General features: G+C 41.7%; 1 protein-coding gene and 1 non-coding gene across 2 annotated transcripts; one reads left to right on the top strand and one right to left on the bottom strand.

Annotated features, from left to right (window-relative positions):
- Nucleotides 1–90: 90 nt before the first annotated feature.
- SLC39A6 (solute carrier family 39 member 6) lies at nt 91–21,985 on the top strand. Its single transcript, XM_006054977.3, has 10 exons — nt 91–616; nt 2,262–3,014; nt 4,499–4,682; nt 6,486–6,655; nt 7,701–7,919; nt 14,128–14,233; nt 16,618–16,995; nt 18,375–18,455; nt 19,836–20,026; nt 20,731–21,985. Exons 2-10 carry the CDS (start codon nt 2,271–2,273, stop codon nt 20,881–20,883), a joined length of 2,226 nt encoding a protein of 741 aa, XP_006055039.1. The 5' UTR covers nt 91–616; nt 2,262–2,270; the 3' UTR covers nt 20,884–21,985.
- On the bottom strand, nt 16,084–16,156 carry TRNAE-UUC. The gene has a single exon. It is a non-coding gene; the product is annotated as a tRNA-Glu (tRNA).
- Nucleotides 21,986–22,348: the final 363 nt, after the last annotated feature.

The following is a 22,348-nucleotide window of genomic DNA, read 5'->3' as shown; positions in this document are numbered from 1 at the left end:
GACGCGACCGGAAGCGCTCAGAACCCTCCAGAAAGACCCAGGACTCGTGTGCCCAGAGAACGTCCCGCTGCCCTCACTGCCGGGATCCCAGCGGCAGACGGGGCTGGGTCGGTGTGGTGGTGGGGGGTTGACGAACGAGTTTCTCAGAGAGGCAGGGGGCGCGGAGGAGCTGGAGGAAAGCTCCCCCGGCAGATCTCGGCGCCCCGCGCGCACCAGGACCGCGTCTCCGCCCCCCTCCCGCCCCTGCGAGCCCCGCGGCGCCAGCGAACAGGCGGACCCGCGGACCCGCCCGCCGGGGACGGGGTGGAGCCGCACTGCGCATGCCCCGCAGCCGAGGCCGGCGGAGGCGGTGGCTCCTGGAAGCGCGCTGCGCGCGGCGCTAATTAGTGATTGTCCTCCTGCTCCCGGGAGGCGGCGGCGGTGGCGCGTGGGGCGCGGCTAGCCGGGGTCTACGCGGCGCTTCCCCGACCGAGGGGCAGCCGGGCCGATGAGACCGCCGCCTCTCCGTGCCGTGTAGAGGTCTCTGGGGAGACAAGTAAGGGTCGACTCCGCACCGCCGGCGGGAACTTGAACCGACGCGCGGGAGCGGGCCGGGGGTCGGCGAGGCCGCGGAGAGGTGAGTCCCGCTGGTCTAGGAAGGGTGGGCGGAGAGGGGAACCCCGCGGGGCCGGCGAGGCCGGACTTCCCAGTTTGGGGTGCACAGCGGGCTTCGGGGTCCAACGGGGAAAGGAAATGGTTTGTCCTGTTCATCTCATTTTCCGAGAGAGTACTATGGTGTTTAAAAATAAAAAGCCCTTCTAGGCAGTTTAGCGAGCTCTTTCCCGTTTTCTCCGCTCACCCGTTTCTCCAGGCCCTTTCCTTCTGCTTTTTTCTCCAGCACACGCGGACTTGCGGGGATGGAGATCCGCTGGCGGGTCTGGGACCGCCCTAAGCATCCTTCCCTCCCTTGGGAAAGGCACGGAGCTGCTCCTGAGCCATTCGTCCGTGCTGTCCCCACCCATCTCGCTCCTCGTGTATTTCTTAAAGGTTTTCTAATGCCCCTTAAAACTTCGGGCCCCAAGGATTGTTCTTTTAGGAGTCTAGCCGGTGATAGTGCATACGTCCTCCTTTCACAGAACGATAAGCAGCCGCTGTGCAATACTGCTGACAGCGTTTGGAGCACTTCCACATACATCCATGCTAGTGGTTTCCTCTGTCTCCGTATGAAATAGGTGTTACCAGCTGGTCCAAGGAAGAAAAGCTGAAGGTGGTAGAGCTCGGTTGCTCCTCGCCCTTGCCATCTCACTCCCCTTATTTTCACTGGAGGCAGACCAATTTGGTCACGATCACCACCCATCATTGGTACTGGGCATCTGCTGACTGGGTCTTGAGATACTAGTCTAGCTGCTTCTTTTGGCCTATACCTTCGTCTGCTTAACTGAATTCTGCTTTTCAAGGCTCAGCTGGATCCCTAACTCCTCTTTGGAGCATAGTTCTTTGGTTCCCAGCAGTATTGTGCAGATGAGTGATAGCAAAATAAGAGCAACACAGTTTTTAAATAAAGTTTAATTTCCTTAAAGAACTGTTACTGTGCAGTCATTCAAAAATATGTGATCACTTTGTATATACTCACATGGAAAGATGTCATTTGTTGAGTGGAAAAACAAAAGATCCCATTAGTATGATTAAGGCGCACGTGTACCTGAGTATGCATGAGGGATTCTCAAGAAACTAGCCAAATTAGTTGCCTCTGAAGAATGAGATTGGTGGAGAAAGGCCTCAAATAGATTTATATATGGTTTAAGAAAAAAATGTTAAATGTGACTTATTCTGATTGCCATATTTACTTTTTTTGCTGTTAAAAGATTGTTCTATGAAATGGTGGTGGTCGTGGTTGAGGTAGCTAGTTTGGGTTTTGTGTTCTCTTGTTTTGAATTCTTGTTTGAAACATGATATAATGCCAATATGGCTGTGACCACATGGGTCCCTCCAGCCTCTGAATTACTATTGCTTTTATAGTGTTAATTACAGAGTCTTAGCACTCAACTGCTCTCCAGTTGTTTCCCATGTTTCAGCAATGCAGAGGTAGAGCCTAGGACTCCAGTTTGGTTTTTTGTTTGTTTTTTGCAGTATCTAGCACTACACTGATCACTCTAGATGGTGCTTTGTTAAACTTGGTTATTTGATTAGACATCAGTTTTCAGCATGAGATTTCTTAATTCAGATTGTTTTGGATGTGAAGACAAGGTTGTTTCTTTCCTTTCGTTTTCTGTCTTCTTTAGGAAGGTGCGATGGCGAGGAATTTATCAGTGATCTTGATCCTGACCTTCACTCTGTCAGTCACAAACCCCCTTCATGAAGTAGGACCAGCCACTGCTTTCCCTCAGACCACTGAAAAAATTATTCCAAGTTGGGAATCTGGCATTAATGTTAACTTGGCAGTTACCACACGGCAGCATCATCTACAACAGCTTTTCCACCGCTATGGAGAAAATAATTCCCTGTCAATTGAAGGGTTCAAAAAGTTGCTTCAGAATATAGGCATAGATAAGATTAAGAGAATTCATATACACCATGACCATGAGCATCACTCTGACCATGAGCATCGCTCTGACCATGAGCATCACTCTCACCATAATCATGCTGCTTCCAGTAAAAATAGTCGGAAAGCTCTCTGCCCAGACCATGACTCTGATGGTTCAAGCAAAGAGCCGAGAAACAGCCACGGGAAGGGGTCTCATCGATCAGAACATGCCAGTGGCAGAAGGAATGTTTTAATCAAGGAGGGTGTCGGTGCTAGTGAAGTGACCTCCACTGTGTATAATGCTGTCTCTGAGGGAACTCACTTTCTCGAGACCATAGAAACTCCAAAACATGGGAAACTTCTCCCCAAAGATGTGAACAGTTCCACTCCACCCAGTGTCACAGAAAAGAGCCAGGCGAGCAGACTGGCTAGTAGGAGAACCAATGAATCAATGAGTGAGCCCAGAAAAGACTTTATGTATTCCAGAAGCCCAAGCGAAAATACTCAGGAGGTAAGATGTTTCTCTTTATTTTAATCAGTATGCCTGCTGCCTATCCTGTCATTGCTATTCTCTCTAAACTAAAAATAAAATGTTGAGTTCATTGAACGGGGAATTTCTCCTTTCTGAGCAAGGCACTTAGCTCAAAGTGTCTCCACTATGTTGAAAACATTCCTGATAAAAAACTTGTGGGGTAAGTTCTTCGGTAAGAATAATGCTGCCTGGTGAAGCTATTTTCTAATGTAGAATTTAAAACATATGAAATTATTTTGGGGGAGAAAATCTTTAAAGGTGAATACTATTAATTAAAAAAAAAATACGTAAAATGGAAGATCGAAAGAGCAGGAGTTAGAACTCATGTTTTAGGGAAAGGTGTGGTTTAAAGGGCCAGAGAATGCAAGAGCAGCTTTGCCTCCTTGACAAAGGGATCACAGTGACTTGTAAGGTGGGTGAAATTGGAGATGCTACCTAGAGTGACGTGCTAGACAAGTGGAAAGTCTGGGCAGTGAGTCCTGAGTTCATGTGTTTTTCTTCTCTGAAGCTAGACTTCCAGGCTGTACACAGTTTGCCTTGGCTAAGAGATGTCAACAAGACATTAGTTGGTATACATAAATAGGCAGAACTTAAGTATTTCATTCAAACCATCACATGACTACTAATTCTGGGATAATCTTCTAATGGTCATTCCCATAGCAACACTAGTAATAAAATTTGTTTAGTATTGGCCAAGAATTGTGGGAGTTTAAAATAGCTTTTCAGAAGATGAGAAACAGGTGCTAGTGCCAGTGGTTTTTTGGTGGGTTTTTTTGGGTTTGTTTTTTTTCGGTGAGAAGAGGGAGCTTACATTCTCCAGCAGAGATTCTCTTCAAACTAAGCTTGTCATCTAATTAAATTTTTGAAACAACTGCCTGCCGGTGCAGGTTTGTTTCATTAACCAGTGTTGTCCTGTGCCAGAGTGAGTAATCTACAGAATTTAATATTCTCTCGTTGTGAAGTGTTATTTTGCCAAGTATGTACACAGCACTGAGCTCAGTTTTGCAAGTACAGTCATTGCTGGAAGAGTGACATTCCTTGGGCTTGTTTAGACCAGGTATGATAGCGTTAGTACAGAAACAACATATTTCTCAATCTCTAATGAACCCATCTAGAAATTAAAGCTCATTTCCTTAATAGGTTTATACAGTGAGTTAACAGGCTTGTGAATGTCTATTTATCCTCAAACTTTTTCCTCTTGAGACTTTCTCCAGAGGTGACTAGTGATGTGCTTCTCCCAAGAAGAAATAAGCAGAAGAGATGGGAAATCAGCCCTGTGACAAAGTATCTCCAGGTAGCTTGAGGCAAATTCCAAAGTACTTAAAACAAAAGTTGCTCTTGATTTACCTTAAGTAAAGAAGTAGCTTCAGGAAGGAAAGGGAGTTTTGTCATCAACAGCTTTTATAGATTCTCTAATGGGAATGCCTTTTGGTGATTTCACTGTTTATTTCTTTTTTCTTCAGTGTTTCAATGCGTCAAAGCTGCTTACATCTCATGGCATGGGCATCCAGGTTCCATTGAATGCCACCGAGTTCAACTATCTCTGCCCAGCCATCATCAATCAGATTGATACTAGATCATGTCTGATTCATACAACAAGTGAAAAGAAAGCTGAAATCCCTCCAAAGACCTATTCTTTACAAATAGGTAAAATTGCCTTTTTTATGTAAAAATAATTTCCAGTAGATATATTTATGTTGTGTTTTTTCCTTCTATTTACATCAGCCTACTCATTTTTCAGCATAATTCCAAATATATCATCTTAATTGTTCTCTGCCTGGAATGTGAAGAAAGCAAATGTGTTAGCTTTACCCTAAAAAATAAACAAAAACTAGAAAATACATTATATAGTAACTTGTCTGAGGTCCTCCCACAGGATATGTCAAGGTCATTCAAAAATTTTGGGTTCTATTGAAACATACACATTACCATGTATAAGACAGATAGCTAGTGGGAAGTTGCTGGGGGCTTTCTTGGTGGCTCAGTGGTAAAGAATCCACCTGCCAATGCAGGAGACTCGGGTTCGATCCCTGGGTCAGTAAGAGCCCCTGGAGAAGAGGATGGCAACCCACTCTAGTATTCTTGCCAGGAAAATCCTATGGACAGAGGAGCCTGGAGGGCTACAATCCAGGGGGTCAGAGAGTTAGACGTGACTGAGCACGTACACACAGGAGCTCAACCCAGCATTCTGTGAGGACCCAGAGGAGTGGGATGAGGGTGGGGTGGAAGAGAGGTTCAAGAGGGAGGGGATATGTGTATGTTTATGACTGATTCACATTGTTACACAGCAGAAACCAACACAACATTGTAAAGCAGTTATCCTCCTATTAAAAAGTTGGGATTGCTTTGTATGTTGTCACATTGTTTAGAGAAAGGTCAGAGTTGTTTAGGAGCCTAATCCTAGTGTGCTCTTATTAATACATGAAACCAGGACACAGTCTGCTGTAGTGTAAGTTGTGTTGCTCAGAACCTATAATGAAGAATTGATCGCTTTGTTCACTGAGGATATTACTGATTCCCAGCTTCCTTTCCTTTCTCCTTTCTTCCCTCCTTTCCTAACGTTTTCCTCTTCTTTCTCATAATTTAACTGTTAAGGGAGTCTGTAAGCACAGTTCCCAAGTGATTGAGAGTTCATCCTTGGTAACCATACCTTCCCCCTCCTTCACCCTTAGTTCAGTTCAGCTGCTCAGTCATATCCGACTCTTTGCGACCCCATGTACTGCAGCATGCCAGGCCTCCCTGTCACCAACTCCTGGAGCTTGCTCAAACTCATGTCCATCAAGTTGGTTGGTGATGCCATCCAACCATCTCATCCTCTATTGTCCCCGTTCTCCTCCTGCCCTCAATCTTTCCCAGCATCAAGGTCTTTTCCAATGAGTCAGTTCTTCACATCAGGTGGCCAAAGTATCAGAGCTTCAGCATCAGTCCTTCCAATGAATATTCAAGGTTGATTTCCTTTAGGATTGACTAGTTTGATCTCCTTGCAGTCCAAGGGACTGGCAAGAGTCTTCTCCAACACCACAGTTCAAAAGCATCAGTTCTTCAGCCTTCAGCCATCTTCATAGTCCAACTCTCACATCCGTACATGACTACTGGAAAAACCATAGCTTTGACTATATGGACTCTCGCTGAAGAATGTTCTCCTAGGTTATGCCTTTTGCCCAGAGGGTTCAGTCACATTTGATCCAGCTTCTTGGTTATTGCTCTATTACCACAGTTCTGTTCCACTGCATTTGTATTTCTTTAGCTCCACTTTTTTTTTTTTTGTTTTTAATCGAAGGATAATTGCTTTACAGTATTGTGTTGGTTTCTGCCAAACATGAACATGAATCAGCCATAGGTGTAAACTTCCCTGCTTTTACAGATTACTTTATGCCACTCCACAGTCTCTCTTTGAAAGTGTATCAGTTGTTTGCTTTGTCCTTTGCTCTGTCTTGTTCTCTTTGACAGCCTGGGTTGGTGGCTTTATAGCCATTTCCGTCATCAGTTTCCTGTCTTTGCTGGGTGTGATCTTAGTGCCTCTCATGAATCGGGTGTTTTTCAAGTTTCTTCTGAGTTTCCTTGTGGCATTGGCTGTCGGGACACTGAGTGGTGATGCTTTCTTACACCTTCTTCCACATGTAAGTAAATAATTTATCCCATTAGTGTGTTTTATAGGGCTTCCCTGGTAGCTCAGTTGCTAAAGAATCCACCTGTAATGCAGGAGATCCTGGTTCGATTCCTGGGTAGGGAAGATCCTCTGGAGAAGGGATAGGCTACCCACTCCAGTGTTCTTGGGCTTCCCTCGTGGCTCAGCTGGTAAAGAATCCACCTGCAATGCAAGAGACCTGGGTTCGATCCCTGGGTTGGGAAGATCCTCTGGAGATGGGAATGGCTACCCACTCCAGTGTTCTGGCCTGGAGAATCCCATGGACTGTACAGTGCGTGGGGTCACAAAGAGTCAGACAGGACTGAGAGACTTTCACTTTCAGTGTGTTTTATTATTCAACATTAAATACTAATACATAACGCATGCATCTATAAATATATATATTGAATATATGTATTTTCAGTTTGTGCTCTGTATTGATATGTATAAAAGGCTGGAAATTTAGTTTCTAGGAGCGTTTGCATGGGTTGTATCCATGACCCCCAGTCTCACCTTGGTGTACACCACACCTGGTTCCCTAACACGCAGTGACAGAAGTTCCTGCTGCACCCAGCTGCGGGCCACTGGGGCAGGATGCCTGGATCTCAGGTACTGGCCAGGGCCCGTTACCCAGCCTGGGCTTCTTGGAAGCACACTGAGAACAGTGGTAGGGGCTTTTCCACTGGATGTATGAGCAGTAGACACTATATGCCTGTTAAGACTTATTTGTGGCCATGGAGAAACATTGGAAATACCCTCTACCCGTACGTTATGAGGATCGATGGAGAATGTGTCTGTCTCTACACTGAATAGATCCACTCCGCTGAAGTGCCATCGTGCATTATATATGTTAAGCTCTGGGTCACTGCTGCTTATTGGTAGTTTTACTTTTAATATCCTAAACTTCCCCTCATTCTGAAGTAGAACGTTAATTGCCTAATTCTGAATGGTTTCGTATTTGACGTTAATTATCTTAGCCAATTTTTCTGACATGTGAAGCAAATGAATTTATAAAATCCGTATTATTTTGCCTTTAGTCTCATGCAAGTCATCACCATAGTCACAGCCATGAAGAACCAGCAATGGAAATGAAGAAGGGACCACTTTTCAGCCACTTGTCTTCTCAAAACATTCAAGAAAATACTTATTTTGATTCTACGTGGAAAGGGCTGACAGCTCTGGGAGGCTTGTATTTCATGTTTCTTGTTGAACATGTCCTCACGTTGATCAAGCAATTTAAAGATAAGAAGAAAAAGGTAAGAAAAACTATACTGAGTACTTACTATGCACTGGACATTTATTTAGAGCAGCACTTGAACTGAACTGTTAGCAGAGCTTTTCCAAGGTGTATGATCTTCATTTGTGAAGAGGTTCAGTACCTTTTTGCTCCCAGAAGCATTCATGGAAGTCAGTAACCCTGGACTCCTCTGTCTTCAGTATTCCCTTCAGAGTCACTGGAAAGGGTAAACATCTATATAAATGATCAAGCAAGGCATTGATGGTGGTGGTGGTTTCATGGGTGTGTACTTACCCCAGACTCTTTGAGTTATGTACAGTAAGTATGTGCAGCTTTAAAATTACTCAGTAGCTAAATATTATGTTTTGTTTGAAAGACTATCTGACTCACTCAGATTTGCCGTTTGCAAAGTGCCCGCAGAAATAATATGAAGCTCAACAGTAAGCTCTATATCTGGTGAAAATATCTTTGGAGTTGCCTATGGTTATCTTCCTCTTCCTCTCTGATGTGACTGGGTAAATCAGTCAAAAGATTGTCCCCATGGGGACGATTAATAATGACATGTACACATTTTGGCCATTTGTATGCTCATATTCTGGTCATTTGATGTTGACCAAGAGAGTTCCAGAAAACCATCTATTTCTGCTTTATTGACTATGCCAAAGCCTTTGACTGTGTGGATCACAATAAACTGTGGAAAATTCTGAAAGAGATGGGAATACCAGACCACCTGACCTGCCTCTTGAGAAACCTGTATACAGGTCAGGAAGCAACAGTTAGAACTGGACATGAAACAACAGACTGGTTCCAAATAGGGAAAGGAGTACGTCAAGGCTGTATATTGTCACCCTGCTTATTTAACTTATATGCTGAGTACATCATAAGAAACACTGGGCTGGAAGAAGCACAAGCTGGAATCAAGATTGCCAGAAGAAATATCAATAACCTCAGATATGCAGATGACACGACCCTTAAGGCAGAAAGTGAAGAGGAACTAAAAAGCCTCTTGATGAAAGTGAAAGTGGAGAGTGAAAAAGGGGGCTTAAAGCTCAACATTCGAAAACTGAGATCATGGCATCTGGTCCCATCACTTCATGGGAAATAGATGGGGAAACAGTGTCAGACTTTATTTTTGGGGGCTCCAAAATCACTGCAGATGGTGGCTGAAGCCTTGAAATTAAAAGACGCTTACTCCTTGGAAGGAAAGTTATGACCAACCTAGATAGCATATTCAAAAGCAGAGACATTACTTTGTCAGCAAAGGTCCGTCTAGTCAAGGCTATGGTTTTTCCAGTAGTCATGTATGGATGTGAAAGTTGGACTGTGGAGAAAGCTGAGCGCCAAAGAATTGATGCTTTTGAGCTGTGGTGTTGGAGAAGACTCTTGAGAGTCCCTTGGACTGCAAGGAGATCCAACCAGTCCATTCTAAAGGAGATCAGTCCTGGGTGTTCATTGGAAGGACTGATGCTAAAGCTGAAACTCCAATACTTGGGCCACCTCATGCGAAGAGTTGACTCATTGGAAAAGACTCTGATGCTGGGAGGGATTGGGGGCAGGAGGAGAAGGGGACGACAGAGGATGAGATGGCTGGATGGCATCACCGACTCGATGGACATGAGTCTGAGTGAACTCCGGGAGTTGGTGATGGACAGGGAGGCCTGGCGTGCTGTGATTCACGGGGTCACAAAGAGTCGGACACGACTGAGCAACTGAACTGAACTGGACTGAACTGAAGATCTTCTTGGAGTCAGAGTTCTGTGTGATCATTTTTTTCTCTGCAGCCCTGCTACTTCTTCTAAATTTCTAGTTTTGGTTTCTCTTAAATTGAGCAAGAGGTTACATACTTGTAAAGCTATTTTAATGTAGAATCTAGATTTTTTGAAAGTTAAAAAGATTTATACAGTGATTGCCTTATGTAATTGGCAACTTGCCTTTGAATCTTTCAGAAGCATTCAACTTAAATTTTCATGGCAGTAACTCTTCTCACTGGCATTTCATAGTCTGAATAATATGTAATTAAATCATGCACTTGGAATAGCAGGTATAGCTGGCATGAAGAGACTTGCTTCATGAAGAGACATGAAGTTGATTCTTGCTGAGCTTAGAGCTCAGGTTGGGAACCCAGTGCATGTGAGCAGAGTGGCCTCCTCCATCCTGTGAATATTTTCCCTTATGGATTTTACAGTCACTTAAATCTCAAACTGCAGATTTTGAACCCTTACTGAATGTCAGTTTACAGGGAATAAGTGAAGCAACAAGAGCTGACTCCTTCTTAATACAGGAAGTCTTCCATGTCCCCATTGTCCCTGCTGCTTCACTTGGGTGGCTTTGAGGATATATCCTCCTCCTCTGCATTCTCAAGGATTTTTTTTGCAGGGGAGGGGTTTGTTTGTGTTTGTTTTACTGCATTTCTATTTCAGATGCCATTCTAATTTCAGTGTAATTTTCTAGTTTTACCTAAAATGTGCTGTTTATTACCCTGGTGCTCTAACATAGGACTCTAAGAGGTAGGCTGTCTGTGGCAATACAGATCAGTGTTTTTCAGACTCTTTAAGTTATAACTATTTGTGAGTTGTGAAATCAATCTTGTGTCTTGACCCATGTTTTTAAATGCAACAGTGATATTACAGTGCATTCCATATATTACTCTGTGTTACATATATATTATTAAGCGTTGTAGTTAACGAAGTTTGGAATTTCTGTTCTCAAATAATTTCTGCTAGCATGTAAGCTCTCAAGGGCCAGGACCGCTCCATCTTCTTTACTGCTATATCTCCATTGCCTCGAATAGTGTCTGGCACATAGTAGAGGACTGGTAAACGCTTGTTGAATGTTTAAGAAGCATTAAGGGCCTCCCGGGTGACAGTAGTGGTAAAGAACCTGCCTGCCAGTGCAAGTAAGATGGAAGAGACTCAGATTCGATGCCTGAGTTGGGAAGATCTCCTGGAGGAGGGCATGGCAACTCACTTCAGTATTCTTGCCTAGAGAATCCCATGGACAGAGGAGCCTGGCGGGCTAAGTACAGTCCATGGGGATGTAGAGTTAGACACAACTGAAGCAACTTTGCACACACGCATAAGAAGCATTAAATAGTAAATAAGCATAATTTCTAAGCAAAGACTTCCCACAGGTGTATCACAAACATTTCATGTTCTCTTCCTTTTTAGAAACTATTGCATTTATCTTTTTTCAAGGGCATCCAGATCTTAGTGTTACTTATATAACAGTTTTAAATCTCATTTAGTTCTCGCAAAAAGAAAAATCTACTCCTTACATGGTAAGCATTGGTAGCTCTTCAGACCCATCAGTTTAGTTCAGTTCAGTTCAGTCGCTCAGTCATGTCTGACTCTTTGCAACCCCATGGACTGTGGCACGCCAGGCTTCTCTGTCCATCACCAATGCCCAGAGTTTACTCAAACTCATATTCATCGAGTCAGTGATGCCATCCAACCATCTCCTTCTCTGTTGTCCCCTTCTCATCCCACCTTCAGTCTTCCCCAGCATCAGAGTCTTATAATGGAACATTTTACCTAGGATTTCCCTTAAGACATCCATATATGTCAATCTCTTTATTCAAATTAGGGTTGAATCACATACTTGGTGTGGGGCACCCCACTCCAGTACTCTTGCCTAGAAAATCCCATGGACGGAGGAGCCTAGTAGGCTGCAGTCCATGGGGTCACACAGAGTCGGACACGACTGAGCGACTTCACTTTCACTTTTCACTTTCATGCATTGGAGAAGGAAATGGCAACCCACTCCAGTGTTCTTGCCTGGAGAATCCCAGGGACGGGGCAGTCCTGGTGGGCTGCCGTCTGTGGGGTCGCACAGAGTCGGACACAACTGAAGTGTCTTAGCAGTAGCAGTAGGCTCTTAACAATATTTCTACCTCAGACTTTCTTTCTACCAGATTCTCAGGTTTCTTGCTTAGGCTGGAAACCTGAAAATCATCTATGAATCCCCCTCATCCTCATATCCAACCTAGTTTTATTAAGTGTATCCAGAAGTAAAATTATTTGTTTCTCTCCATCTTCCTTGCTGTTGTTCTGGTCTAAGCTCGGCTTACCTGACTGACAGCAGCTGCCTCCTGACTAGACTGTCTAAATTATTTTGTTACCCTCTTCTAATCCAGAGTGGAGAGGGCAGAGTGATTTTTAAATGAGTCTGATGAGGTTGGACACCACTGCTGAAAATCCTCTGTCTCTCTCAGTCCCATTGCTTATAGAATGAAGTCCATAGCTTCATGATTGATGAAGTCCACTACAGGATGAAGTCCATAGTCCATGGTTTGCACTGTCTGGACTCCCCGCTACCCAGCCTCACTACTGGCCGCCCAGTCTCTGACCTACCAGACCCCAACCACCTTGCACTTCTTTCAGTTAAAGAAGGGGCTGCTCCCTTTCTGCTTTAGGGTCCTCCCACATGCCATCTCCCTGCCTGGATTACTCCTCCCCACCCTTCTCCAGCAAACCCCTGCTCATCTTTAGGTCTTGGCATAAACATCACTTCCTGGACGAATCCTGTCGTGGGAGTTAGTTAGGTCTTGTTATACACTCTTGTAGTACTGTGTATTTGTCCTTTGTAAAGTGTATAGAGTTGGCTTAAAGCTCAACATTCAGAAAACAAAGATCATGGCATCCAGTCCCATCACTTCTTGGGAAATAGATGGGGAAACGGTGGAAACAGTGTCAGACTTTAATTTTTTGAGCTCCAAAATCACTGCAGATGGTCACTGCAGCCATGAAATTAAAAGACGCTTACTCCTTGGAAGGAAAGTTATGACCAACCTAGATAGCATATTGAAAAGCAGAGACAGTACTTTGCCAACAAAGGTCCGTCTAGTCAAGGCTATGGTTTTTCCTGTGGTCATGTATGGATGTGAGAATTGGACTGTGAAGAAGGCTGAGTGCCAAAGAATTGAGCAACTGAACTGAACTGAAAGTGTATCAAAAATTGCAATCAAAGAATTATGTAATCATTACCTGTATAAAACTTCCCTCCCTGTGGGTGATAAGCTCCATGGGAACAAGGACTATGTGTATCTTGGTGTATGGTGTATTGATGTATTGCCAGGATTCAGCACAGGAAACATTAGAGGCCCTTAATACTTGTGGAATGAAAGAATTGGTTAAAAACTAGAGATAGTCAACAAGAAAGAAAACATCAATTAAGTGATTTAAAGTATCCTGAATTCACTTATTTTCACAAATACTTAAGTACTTTCTGTGTTTGAGGCATCATGCCAGGGGTAAGTATAAAGATTGGTTTGTACTTCCTTTTAAAAACTCTTATTACCTAAAAATGTGCAGACATTTTATATACTGTTAGAGCTAAAAATGAAATCTCAGTTATGGTGGAGATTGAGTCATATTCAAAAGATACTGCAAATAAGAAGGTGATTGTTTTTGTGACGGTTTTCCTTATCTTAAATATTCTCCGTAAGTCGGTAATACACAGGCACCATTGTTCTAGCAGTGACCTTCATTCTTGGCTTCTGAGATATGGACAGTATCTCAAGTATGGTATTCAGCTGGTTTAAAAATCTAGTGATAAATTCAAGACTGACTACTAGGGTTTGTTTCAAAAGAGAAAACTTGGTAATGGCGTTTTATGACAGCAAAAGTATTTTAGTTTTAGTAACAAGTACATATCAGTATCACAGTATAATTTTAAGTTATAAAAAGTGTGGCAAGTATGGGCTTTCATTGCCCAAAAGAGTCATTGGAGGAAACCAGGCAGGTGGTTAGCAGATCAGTACTTGCCAGGAGGACATGCCTGTTCTGAATTGATGGCCTGAGGCAGAGCTCAACTTTAATGTGTGTGTGAGTCACCTGGAGACCTAGTTAAAATCCAAGTTCTAATCCATTCGCTCTGGGGTGTGGCCTGAGATCATGCATTTCTAAATAGCTCCCAGGGGATGCAGTGCTGTTTTCATGAGAACAGATTATACTGTGTGACCTGAGGGACCAGCAGAAAGATTAGTGTGTGATTTTTCTTTCATATTACTGATGCATCATCCTTTACCTTTCTGAACAGTTTCTGCCTAAAACAAACTACTAGGTGCTATGAAGTTAAGTGCAGGCCTTGCCCTTAGATGGGGTTTATTCCTTTAGAAGTCTGGTACTCTGTTGTCTTTTTCTATGAAATCTTTTGCTAAACTGTTTATCTGAAGGTGTATGCATAAGTAAACCACTTATTTCAAGTATTGCTTTTCCTTGCTGTTACAGAATCAGAAAAAGCCTGAAAATGATGATGATGTGGAGATTAAAAAGCAGCTGTCCAAGTATGAATCTCAACTTTCAACAAATGAGGAGAAAGTAGATACAGATGATCGTAAGTCCTTATAAATCTGAGAGCTGGAGGGGAGTCCATTGCTCTGTGATTTGCAGGCAACTCGGACTATCTGCAAGAGATGGGACCATAATCCAACCCCATTAACCTTCCCCTCCCTCTTTTTTTTTTTTATTTTTATTTTTGGACTGTGCCACGAGGCTTCTGGGATCTTAGTTCTCCAACCAGGAATCAAACCTGGGCCCCAGCAGTGAAAATGCCAAGTCCTAAGCACTGGACCACCAGGGAATCCCTCCCCTCTTTTTAAACTTACACTTTCTTTTAATTGCCAGTGAGTTGGTTATTTCTATGTATATTTATATGTCTTCTTTCTATAATTTTTTTATTTTGAGGTAAATTCAAACTTAGAGAAAAGTTCCAAGAATAGTATGCAGAATTCCTCTGCCTCTTCCTGTATTCCCCAGTTATTTTGTGTACATTTATCATTCTTTCTCTCTGTCTCTGTGTATATACATACTACTCATTTTTTTTTCTAAACCATTTGAGAGTAAGTTACAAAAGTGATGCTTCTTTACCTCTAAATACTTGTTATATTTCCTAAGAGAAAGGACATTCTCTTATGTAATTACAGGTCAGTGATCAACACCAGGAAATTAAAGCTGATACAATGCCATTTTCTAGTCTATAGACCAATTTCATGTTTTTCCAATTGTCTTAATAATTTCTTTATACTCCCCTAACCCCCAAAAGGGAAAAAAAAAAATGATCCAGAGTACAATTCAGGGTCAGATGTTGCCTCTTATTGTCCCTCATTTTGAGTCTGTTGTTTTTGCATCAGGTTGATCACTTTGGGCAGGAATAGCACAAAGTGTGTTACATCCTTTTCAGTGGCGTGACCTGCCTCCCACCATGATGCTGGGTCACATAGCGGTGGTGGTAATTTTGATCACTTGGCCAAGGCTGTGTCTCCTGTGTTTCTTCACTGTAAAGTTACTGTGTTACTGTGTTTCCTAGAGCTTGTTAGCCTGGCATTTCTTGTTGGACAGGCTCAGTTAAAATTAAAATTTTAAACCAAATGCCTCATGATGACCTTTGAGGTCCTGCCCTGCCTTCCACTCCCCCAGATGGTTCACTCTGTCCAGCCTCACAGCCTCCTTTTCATCCTGTGAGTATACCAGATCTGTCTCAGAAGCTGATACTCAGTTTCTTCTGTTTGGAGCACTTTTCTCCCAGGTCTTCATATAAACTCCTCCTATTGTTTCAATCTCAAACTCAGACATCTCCTTCTTAGAGGCCTTCCTGGCTCATCCCAATACAGAGGTCTCCCACTCACTCTCCTCATATTCGCCTTTTCTATTTTCTTCCCATGCTATCCAGTGCCTTACCTTATTTATACCTGTATTTCCTTGTTAAGTGGCTATCTCCCCCAAGAACATGAGCTTCCTGAAGGCAGAGACTTTGTTCTGCTCCACTTTGTCCTGGTGCCTGGCCCAGAGTAGACACTCAGTTGCTGACTGAGGAACTGAGGAGAAAGAGCAGCTTTATTGTTGCTACTGGGCAGTCCTAAGACTTTCTGTCCACCCTTTGTCTCCAGCATGCTGCTCTTCTCTAAAGAGTGAGTGAAATACTCTGACTTGTCTTCCTGCATCTATTCCGTCTTCAGAATTTCCAGTGAAATTTATAATCATGAGAGGAAATAACTTTTAAAATTGGACCATAGTGTCAGGAATGCTCCCATAAAAGTTGATGCCAGTGTAAAAAAAAGAAAAAGCAAAACCTATTGTTGCAGTTTACACAGATAAATGTTTCCTGGTGATGATGGTATTTCACATTCTTCTGCTTTTCCTTTTTAATTTTTGTTTGGCCACAATACATGGTTTGCAGGATCTTAGTTCCCTGACTGGGGATTGAACCCAGGCCCTTGACAGTGAAAGTGCAGAGTCCTAACCACTGGACCACCAAGGAATTCCCCTCTTTTGCTTTCCCTTGAATTTTGAAAGAGAGGAACTCAGATGACAGAATTGTGCATGTTTTTTATTTCCAATTTTTCTGGAATATTTTTCTAAAATATTTTAAATGTCAACAGTGAAATATTTTTCTAAAATGTGTGTGGTTCTTTTATAATCAGAAAAAAAATATCTTGAAAAACATAGGGAGGCAAAAGAATTTAAGGGAGGATCTGGGGCGGTTACTGAAGGCTATCATTTAAAATCCATTCTTAGTGAAATCATTTAACTTCTAAAATTCACTAAAACATACTGATGTTTTTCGTCAACAATACTCTAAAGTCTAGTCTGCCAGGTAGGTGTATGTGAGAGAGTTGCCATGCTTTGAAGTCTTGTTGACTCTGTCAGTGGAGATTTTGAAATGTGCACATTAACAGAGCCATTTGACTTTGTCCCAATGTCCTTTATGTTTACATCTAGGACCTGAAGGCTATTTACGAGCTGACTCACAAGAGCCTTCCCACTTTGATTCTCAGCAGCCAGCAATCTTGGAAGAAGAGGAGGTCATGATAGCTCATGCCCATCCGCAGGAAGTTTACAATGAATATGTACCCAGAGGGTGCAAGAATAAATGCCATTCGCATTTCCATGATACACTCGGCCAGTCCGATGATCTCATCCACCACCATCATGACTACCATCATATTCTCCATCACCACCACCACCAGAACCACCACCCCCACAGCCACAGCCAGCGCTACTCTCGGGAGGAGCTGAAAGACGCTGGCATCGCCACATTGGCCTGGATGGTGATCATGGGGGACGGCCTGCACAATTTCAGCGATGGCCTCGCAATTGGTACGTCTCTCTGTTTCGGCCCTTGTTTGTTGATCTCTGAAAATGCCACTTTAAGCTGCTGATTTTAGCAAAGAGTAGGTTGGTTTGATAAGGCTGTTAACATCCAAGGTTATCACAATGTTATCTCTTCTTTGACTGCTTTGACAGTGATAAATGTGAGATAAGATGAAAAAGTGCTAGAAACTGTGCTTGGGCCCTTAACTAAATTGTAGCTGCCAAAAGTTACTTTCTCTTATCTGCAATATCAATAGTATGTATTATTAAAGTGAAAGTATCTTTTCCACCATCTTTTCTTTTATGCTAAAGGAATCTTCATCTATCTAATAAGTTTAAATTACTAATCCGTACCCAAAGAAGAATTACAGACTTTTTGTAAGTTGTGCTACCATTGAGAGATAATAGAATATATATGAATTGTAGTAATTTAGTGCAGGAAGGGAGGAGCTTCCCAGGTGGCACAGTAGTAAAGAATCCGCCTGCAAAGCAGGAGATTCAAGAGACAGTTCCTGGGTCAGGAAGACCCCTGGAGAAGGGAATGGCAACCCACTCCAGTGTTTTGCCTGGGAAATCCCATGGACAGAGAAGCCTGGTGAACTATAGTCTATAGGGTTGCAAAGAGTTGGACATGAATGGGCACTTGTGCACACACACAGACCCACAGAGTTCTAGAAGGACCCATGGAAATAATTACGGAGCAGGCAGGCGAGGTCCGACGAGGCAGTGTTGTTTTGTTGCCCAGCTGAGATGAGCCCAGGCCCTGCTCCCCACACTGCGCTCTTCCTCCTCTGCACCGTGCACAACTTAAGCGACACAGAAGGATGTGCAAATGCTCAGTCATGGTTTGTAAGTAATCAGTTGTATAACGTGTTAACTTTTAAAAGCAGGGAGCTATTTGTCTTAAACTTCCCTTATCAAAACATTGAAAGAATAAATGTAAAAAATCTAATTAAACAGTGGATTCCTCTGAGGCTAGGAAACATATTTGTACTCTTGATTCCTGAGGTTTTTTCCCCTAAACCTTTAAATCAGTTTGTTTTATATTTCTCCATAAGTGCTTTATGTGGTAGCAGTTACTTCTCAGGTTTGTGTAAGATCATTTAATCGCGCTAAGGCACAGCCCAGCCTTCCCTTCAATCATATCTGCTTGTGCTCCTTTGGGAAATTTAAGCCTAATTGAATGTAATCTAAGATTAGTTATGAAGAAGTTACAGAGTGCAGTTGAGAAAGTTCTGTTTATGAAGAAGTTACAGAGTGCAGTTGAGAAAGTTCTGTTTATTCACAAGCAGAATATAGTTTCTTTCTTTTACCTCATTGTATGTGCTATACAAATTTTAAAAATACACACCCACAAAACACTGCAGTGTTTTTTTTTTACACAGGTGCTGCTTTTACTGAAGGTTTATCAAGTGGTTTAAGTACCTCTGTTGCCGTGTTTTGTCATGAGTTGCCCCATGAATTAGGTAAGAGAACCCTACAAATGGTATTTTTCAGGTGGGTAGCATATCTCAGTGTCACTGGCTTTTGCTAACAATAGTTTCCAGCAGGCTTTCTCATTTATGGCTTCTCATAAGTCTACTATCCTAGCTAGCTTTGTTTCTTACTGAGGACAAGTCTGTTTCCAGCCAGAATTCTAACCCTGCAACTCTGATTACACAATTGCCTGTGTGGGGTTGCCAAACAGATTCCTGAGCCCCATCTCTGGTCCTTTTCCCCTGCCAGATACTTTCCTGTATCAGCGTATGGTGACGTCAGTCCCTGTTTTCATTGTACACAGAATAGGAATAAGATCATAGGCAAATAAAGAATCATCTTCCATTAACAGAGAGAACTTGACAAAGAGAATGTCACTGGAACTAAAAAGAAAGAGAAGTTGACGAATTGTGTTTTGAATAATCTTTTTCTCTGTCACCAGAAGGCAATGGCAACCCACTCCAGTACTCTTGCCTGGAAAATCCCATGGACGGAGGAGCCTGGTAGGCTGCAGTCCATGGGGTCACGAAGAGTCGGACACGACTGAGCGACTTCCCTTTCACTTTCCACTTTCATGCATTGGAGAAGGAAATGACAACCCACTCCAGTGTTCTTGCCTGGAGAATCCCAGGGATGGGGGAGCCTGGTAGGCTGCCGTCCATGGGGTCGTGCAGAGTCGGACACGACTGAAGCGACTTAGCAGCAGCAGCAGGACTTAAAACCTTCCCAGAGTTGCCCTGGTTCTGTGTGTGTCTCTGTTTTTCTTCTTACCGGTGGCCACACGCCTGTCGTACCATTCTCACCTTTGTCCCTTGGCGTGTATTCTGCCATTTAGAAGGCCTCCCATCTTCCTGTTCGATGCTTGTAATCCTCAACATCTGATTTGTGTTCCACATTCTAGATCCTTCAGGCTCCACGAAGCCTCTCTGAAGTACTTTGATCTTAATTTCTTTTCTTCTTTTATAACCAGAACATTAGACTCTTCAGCTCTTAATTATGATGCATATTGCCTTAATCATTTGCTGATCATTTCCTGTGTGTTCTCTACTCCCTCTTCCTGCTTGTGGTCATTTGAAAGCCCATTGAAGACAGTGCAAGAGCTCAGTGGTAGATTCTTGGTATTGACATTCTTTGACAAACAAGAAACCTTAAGAAAAACTTTGGATAAAAGATATCTTAGTTTATAAAACTGTTAGCGTGTTTTATACTGATTAACTCTTAACCCTGGGTGATTGTTAATTTTGTCTTTTTTTTTCCCCACTCCTCAAAAAAATTGGAGGATTTCTTAAATCTGGAAAGTCTTTTGGGTATATGTCTTAAAAATGATTTTTTTAATGACTTTAATTGCCTTTTTGTGTTTTCTGTTAAAGGTGACTTTGCTGTCTTACTAAAGGCTGGCATGACTGTTAAGCAAGCTGTTCTTTATAATGCCCTGTCAGCCATGCTGGCGTACCTTGGAATGGCCACAGGAATTTTCATTGGTCATTATGCTGAGAATGTTTCTATGTGGATATTTGCACTTACTGCAGGCTTGTTCATGTATGTTGCTCTGGTTGATATGGTAAGTTTTTAAGAAGTCAAATTACAGAATTGACTAACAATGAAATAAAAATGTTCAATGAAACAGCATTTTTTAAAAGAGTGTAGGGTAAATGTAGTTGCAGTGAGATTCTGTGCTCAACAAAGTATAAGTATACTTCAGGATACACAGAAGTATCTACCTGCTTCTGATGTGTCTTTCTGAGAGTAGAGTTTCAGTAATCAGGCATTGAATTGTACACAGACTTGTGAGAAACCTAGTACAAGCCACATACTGTTGGCAAACTGTGTATGCACCAGAACACTTAAAGGGTCCTTACTAACGGATGAAGGGGTCATCTTTTTGTCACCAAAGTCTACTTAACAGTCTCAGCCAATCTTACTGCTAAGATTATATTTTATAAGATAAAAGATTTCCGTATCTCTGAACTTTGAGTGAACCACATGTTATGTACAGATACAGACAGTAAGCAGGGTAATCAGTGTAGCTCTCGTTTTTACAGTGAAGTAAACTGGATCAATATAATTTTGACTTGCTGAGCAGACCATGAGTAATCATTGTTAATGAGCTATTAGGAAAAGCTGTGTGACCTTATTAGCTAGATTCATGTTTTAGACTCATGTTATATCCAGCTACATAGAAAGCTAGTACAGTGACCTGGAAATTCTTCTAAAATCTGTGCTTCTGGAAACTTAAAGGTTGCTCTTTTTTTGTTTGTTTTAAAGGTACCTGAGATGTTGCACAATGATGCTAGTGACCATGGATGTAGCCGCTGGGGATATTTCTTTTTACAGAATGCTGGGATACTTTTGGGTTTTGGAATTATGTTGCTTATTTCCATATTTGAACATAAAATTGTGTTTCGTATAAATTTCTAATTAGGGTTTAAATGCTAGAATAGCTTAAAGCTATAGTTTGCTGTCTGTAGTTTGAATAGGTCATAGGGAGATGAGTTCGTATGATGCCATCCATAGCACTTAAGGTTAGTGGATTTTGTGATTTTTTTGTATTGAATATTGTCATTTGTTATGCCTATAAGGTCAGTTATGGTGGTAACATAAAGGTACGTTTTAATATTTAAGTTATTCTGTTTTGGGAATATAAGCTATATGTGCAATTTACCAATATTACCAGTTTATTGTATAAACAAGAGATTTGGCATGACATGTTCTGTATATTTCAGAAAAAAAATCTTTAATTTTTTTTTTCTAGAACTAATTTAATATAGTGATTCCCATGCTGGATTTTAGGCCTCTGAAGAACTGCTGGTGTTTAGGAGTAAGAATACACATGAAGCTTAAGATACCAATAAAACTTAAACTGAATTTAAGCTAAGAAATAAGGAGAAAAAGAGAAGAATCTGTATGAATTAAGAAGTTATAGATTTCATATAAAAAATCAAAACTGGTTATTAAATAGAAGGGGAAATTTAGATATAAATGAAAAAAGGCAGTATAAGTAAAGTACAGAGTACATTCATAAACATTTTTGTCAGAGTATTAATGTTCCAATAAAACCTCAGCACTTTTTACTAATTTAGTTATACATTTAACTTTGTATAGTAAAGACATCTAAATATATTTAAAATTTGCAAAATACATCATTTGACCAAGAAATTGGAATTTTAAAATATGTGTGGAGATATGCCAGATGAGTATGAGTAAGTTTGTGTATTGTCAAAAGACTTAGATATCACCGAGTCATGTTATGTATCACCCAAAGTTACATAATTAGATGTTGTAGTTATCCGGTTTACCACTTGTCAGCGTATTAGAATTTCAATATATGTAAGAACATTAAAACAGTACTGATTATACTTTGACTTCTTGGACTCAGAAGGTGGTTTGGTACCTTTCAGTGCTCCAGTGTTGTCGTTGTGAGCGGTTGTCATTTTTATAGATGGTACTTTAGATGTACTAGGGTTGTTTGGCATTCCCTAGTTGTTGCTTTTCTACAAAATAAATTCCCATGTCAGCTTCATATCATATATTCTGATTTTCTTTGCTTGTTTTTTTTTTTTTTTACCATCTTAGCCATTTTTAAGCATACAACTTGATAATTTTGCATATATTCACAATGTTATGCAATTTGTTTCCAGAAGTTTTTCATCTTGCAAAACTGAAACTCTTAATTTCCTTCCCATAGTAACCACCATTGTACTTTCTATTTCTGTGAATTTGAGATGTTTGATTTTCTTAAGTATAACCCAGACTATATATACTTGTCGATTCATTTATATTATTGTATTAGGTAGCTTTATTCAATGTTTTACATTTTTATCACAAAGGGCACTTCAGAAAATACTGGTCCACAGTTTGTTCAAAGCTGTCCCTAACTTAGAAA

The sequence above is a fragment of the Bubalus bubalis genome, chromosome 22 (genome assembly GCF_019923935.1).
Source record: "Bubalus bubalis isolate 160015118507 breed Murrah chromosome 22, NDDB_SH_1, whole genome shotgun sequence".
Classification (NCBI taxonomy): Eukaryota; Metazoa; Chordata; class Mammalia; order Artiodactyla; family Bovidae; genus Bubalus; species Bubalus bubalis.
The sequence above is the reverse complement of the archived record's forward strand: the minus strand, read 5'-3'. Positions and strand labels throughout refer to the sequence as shown.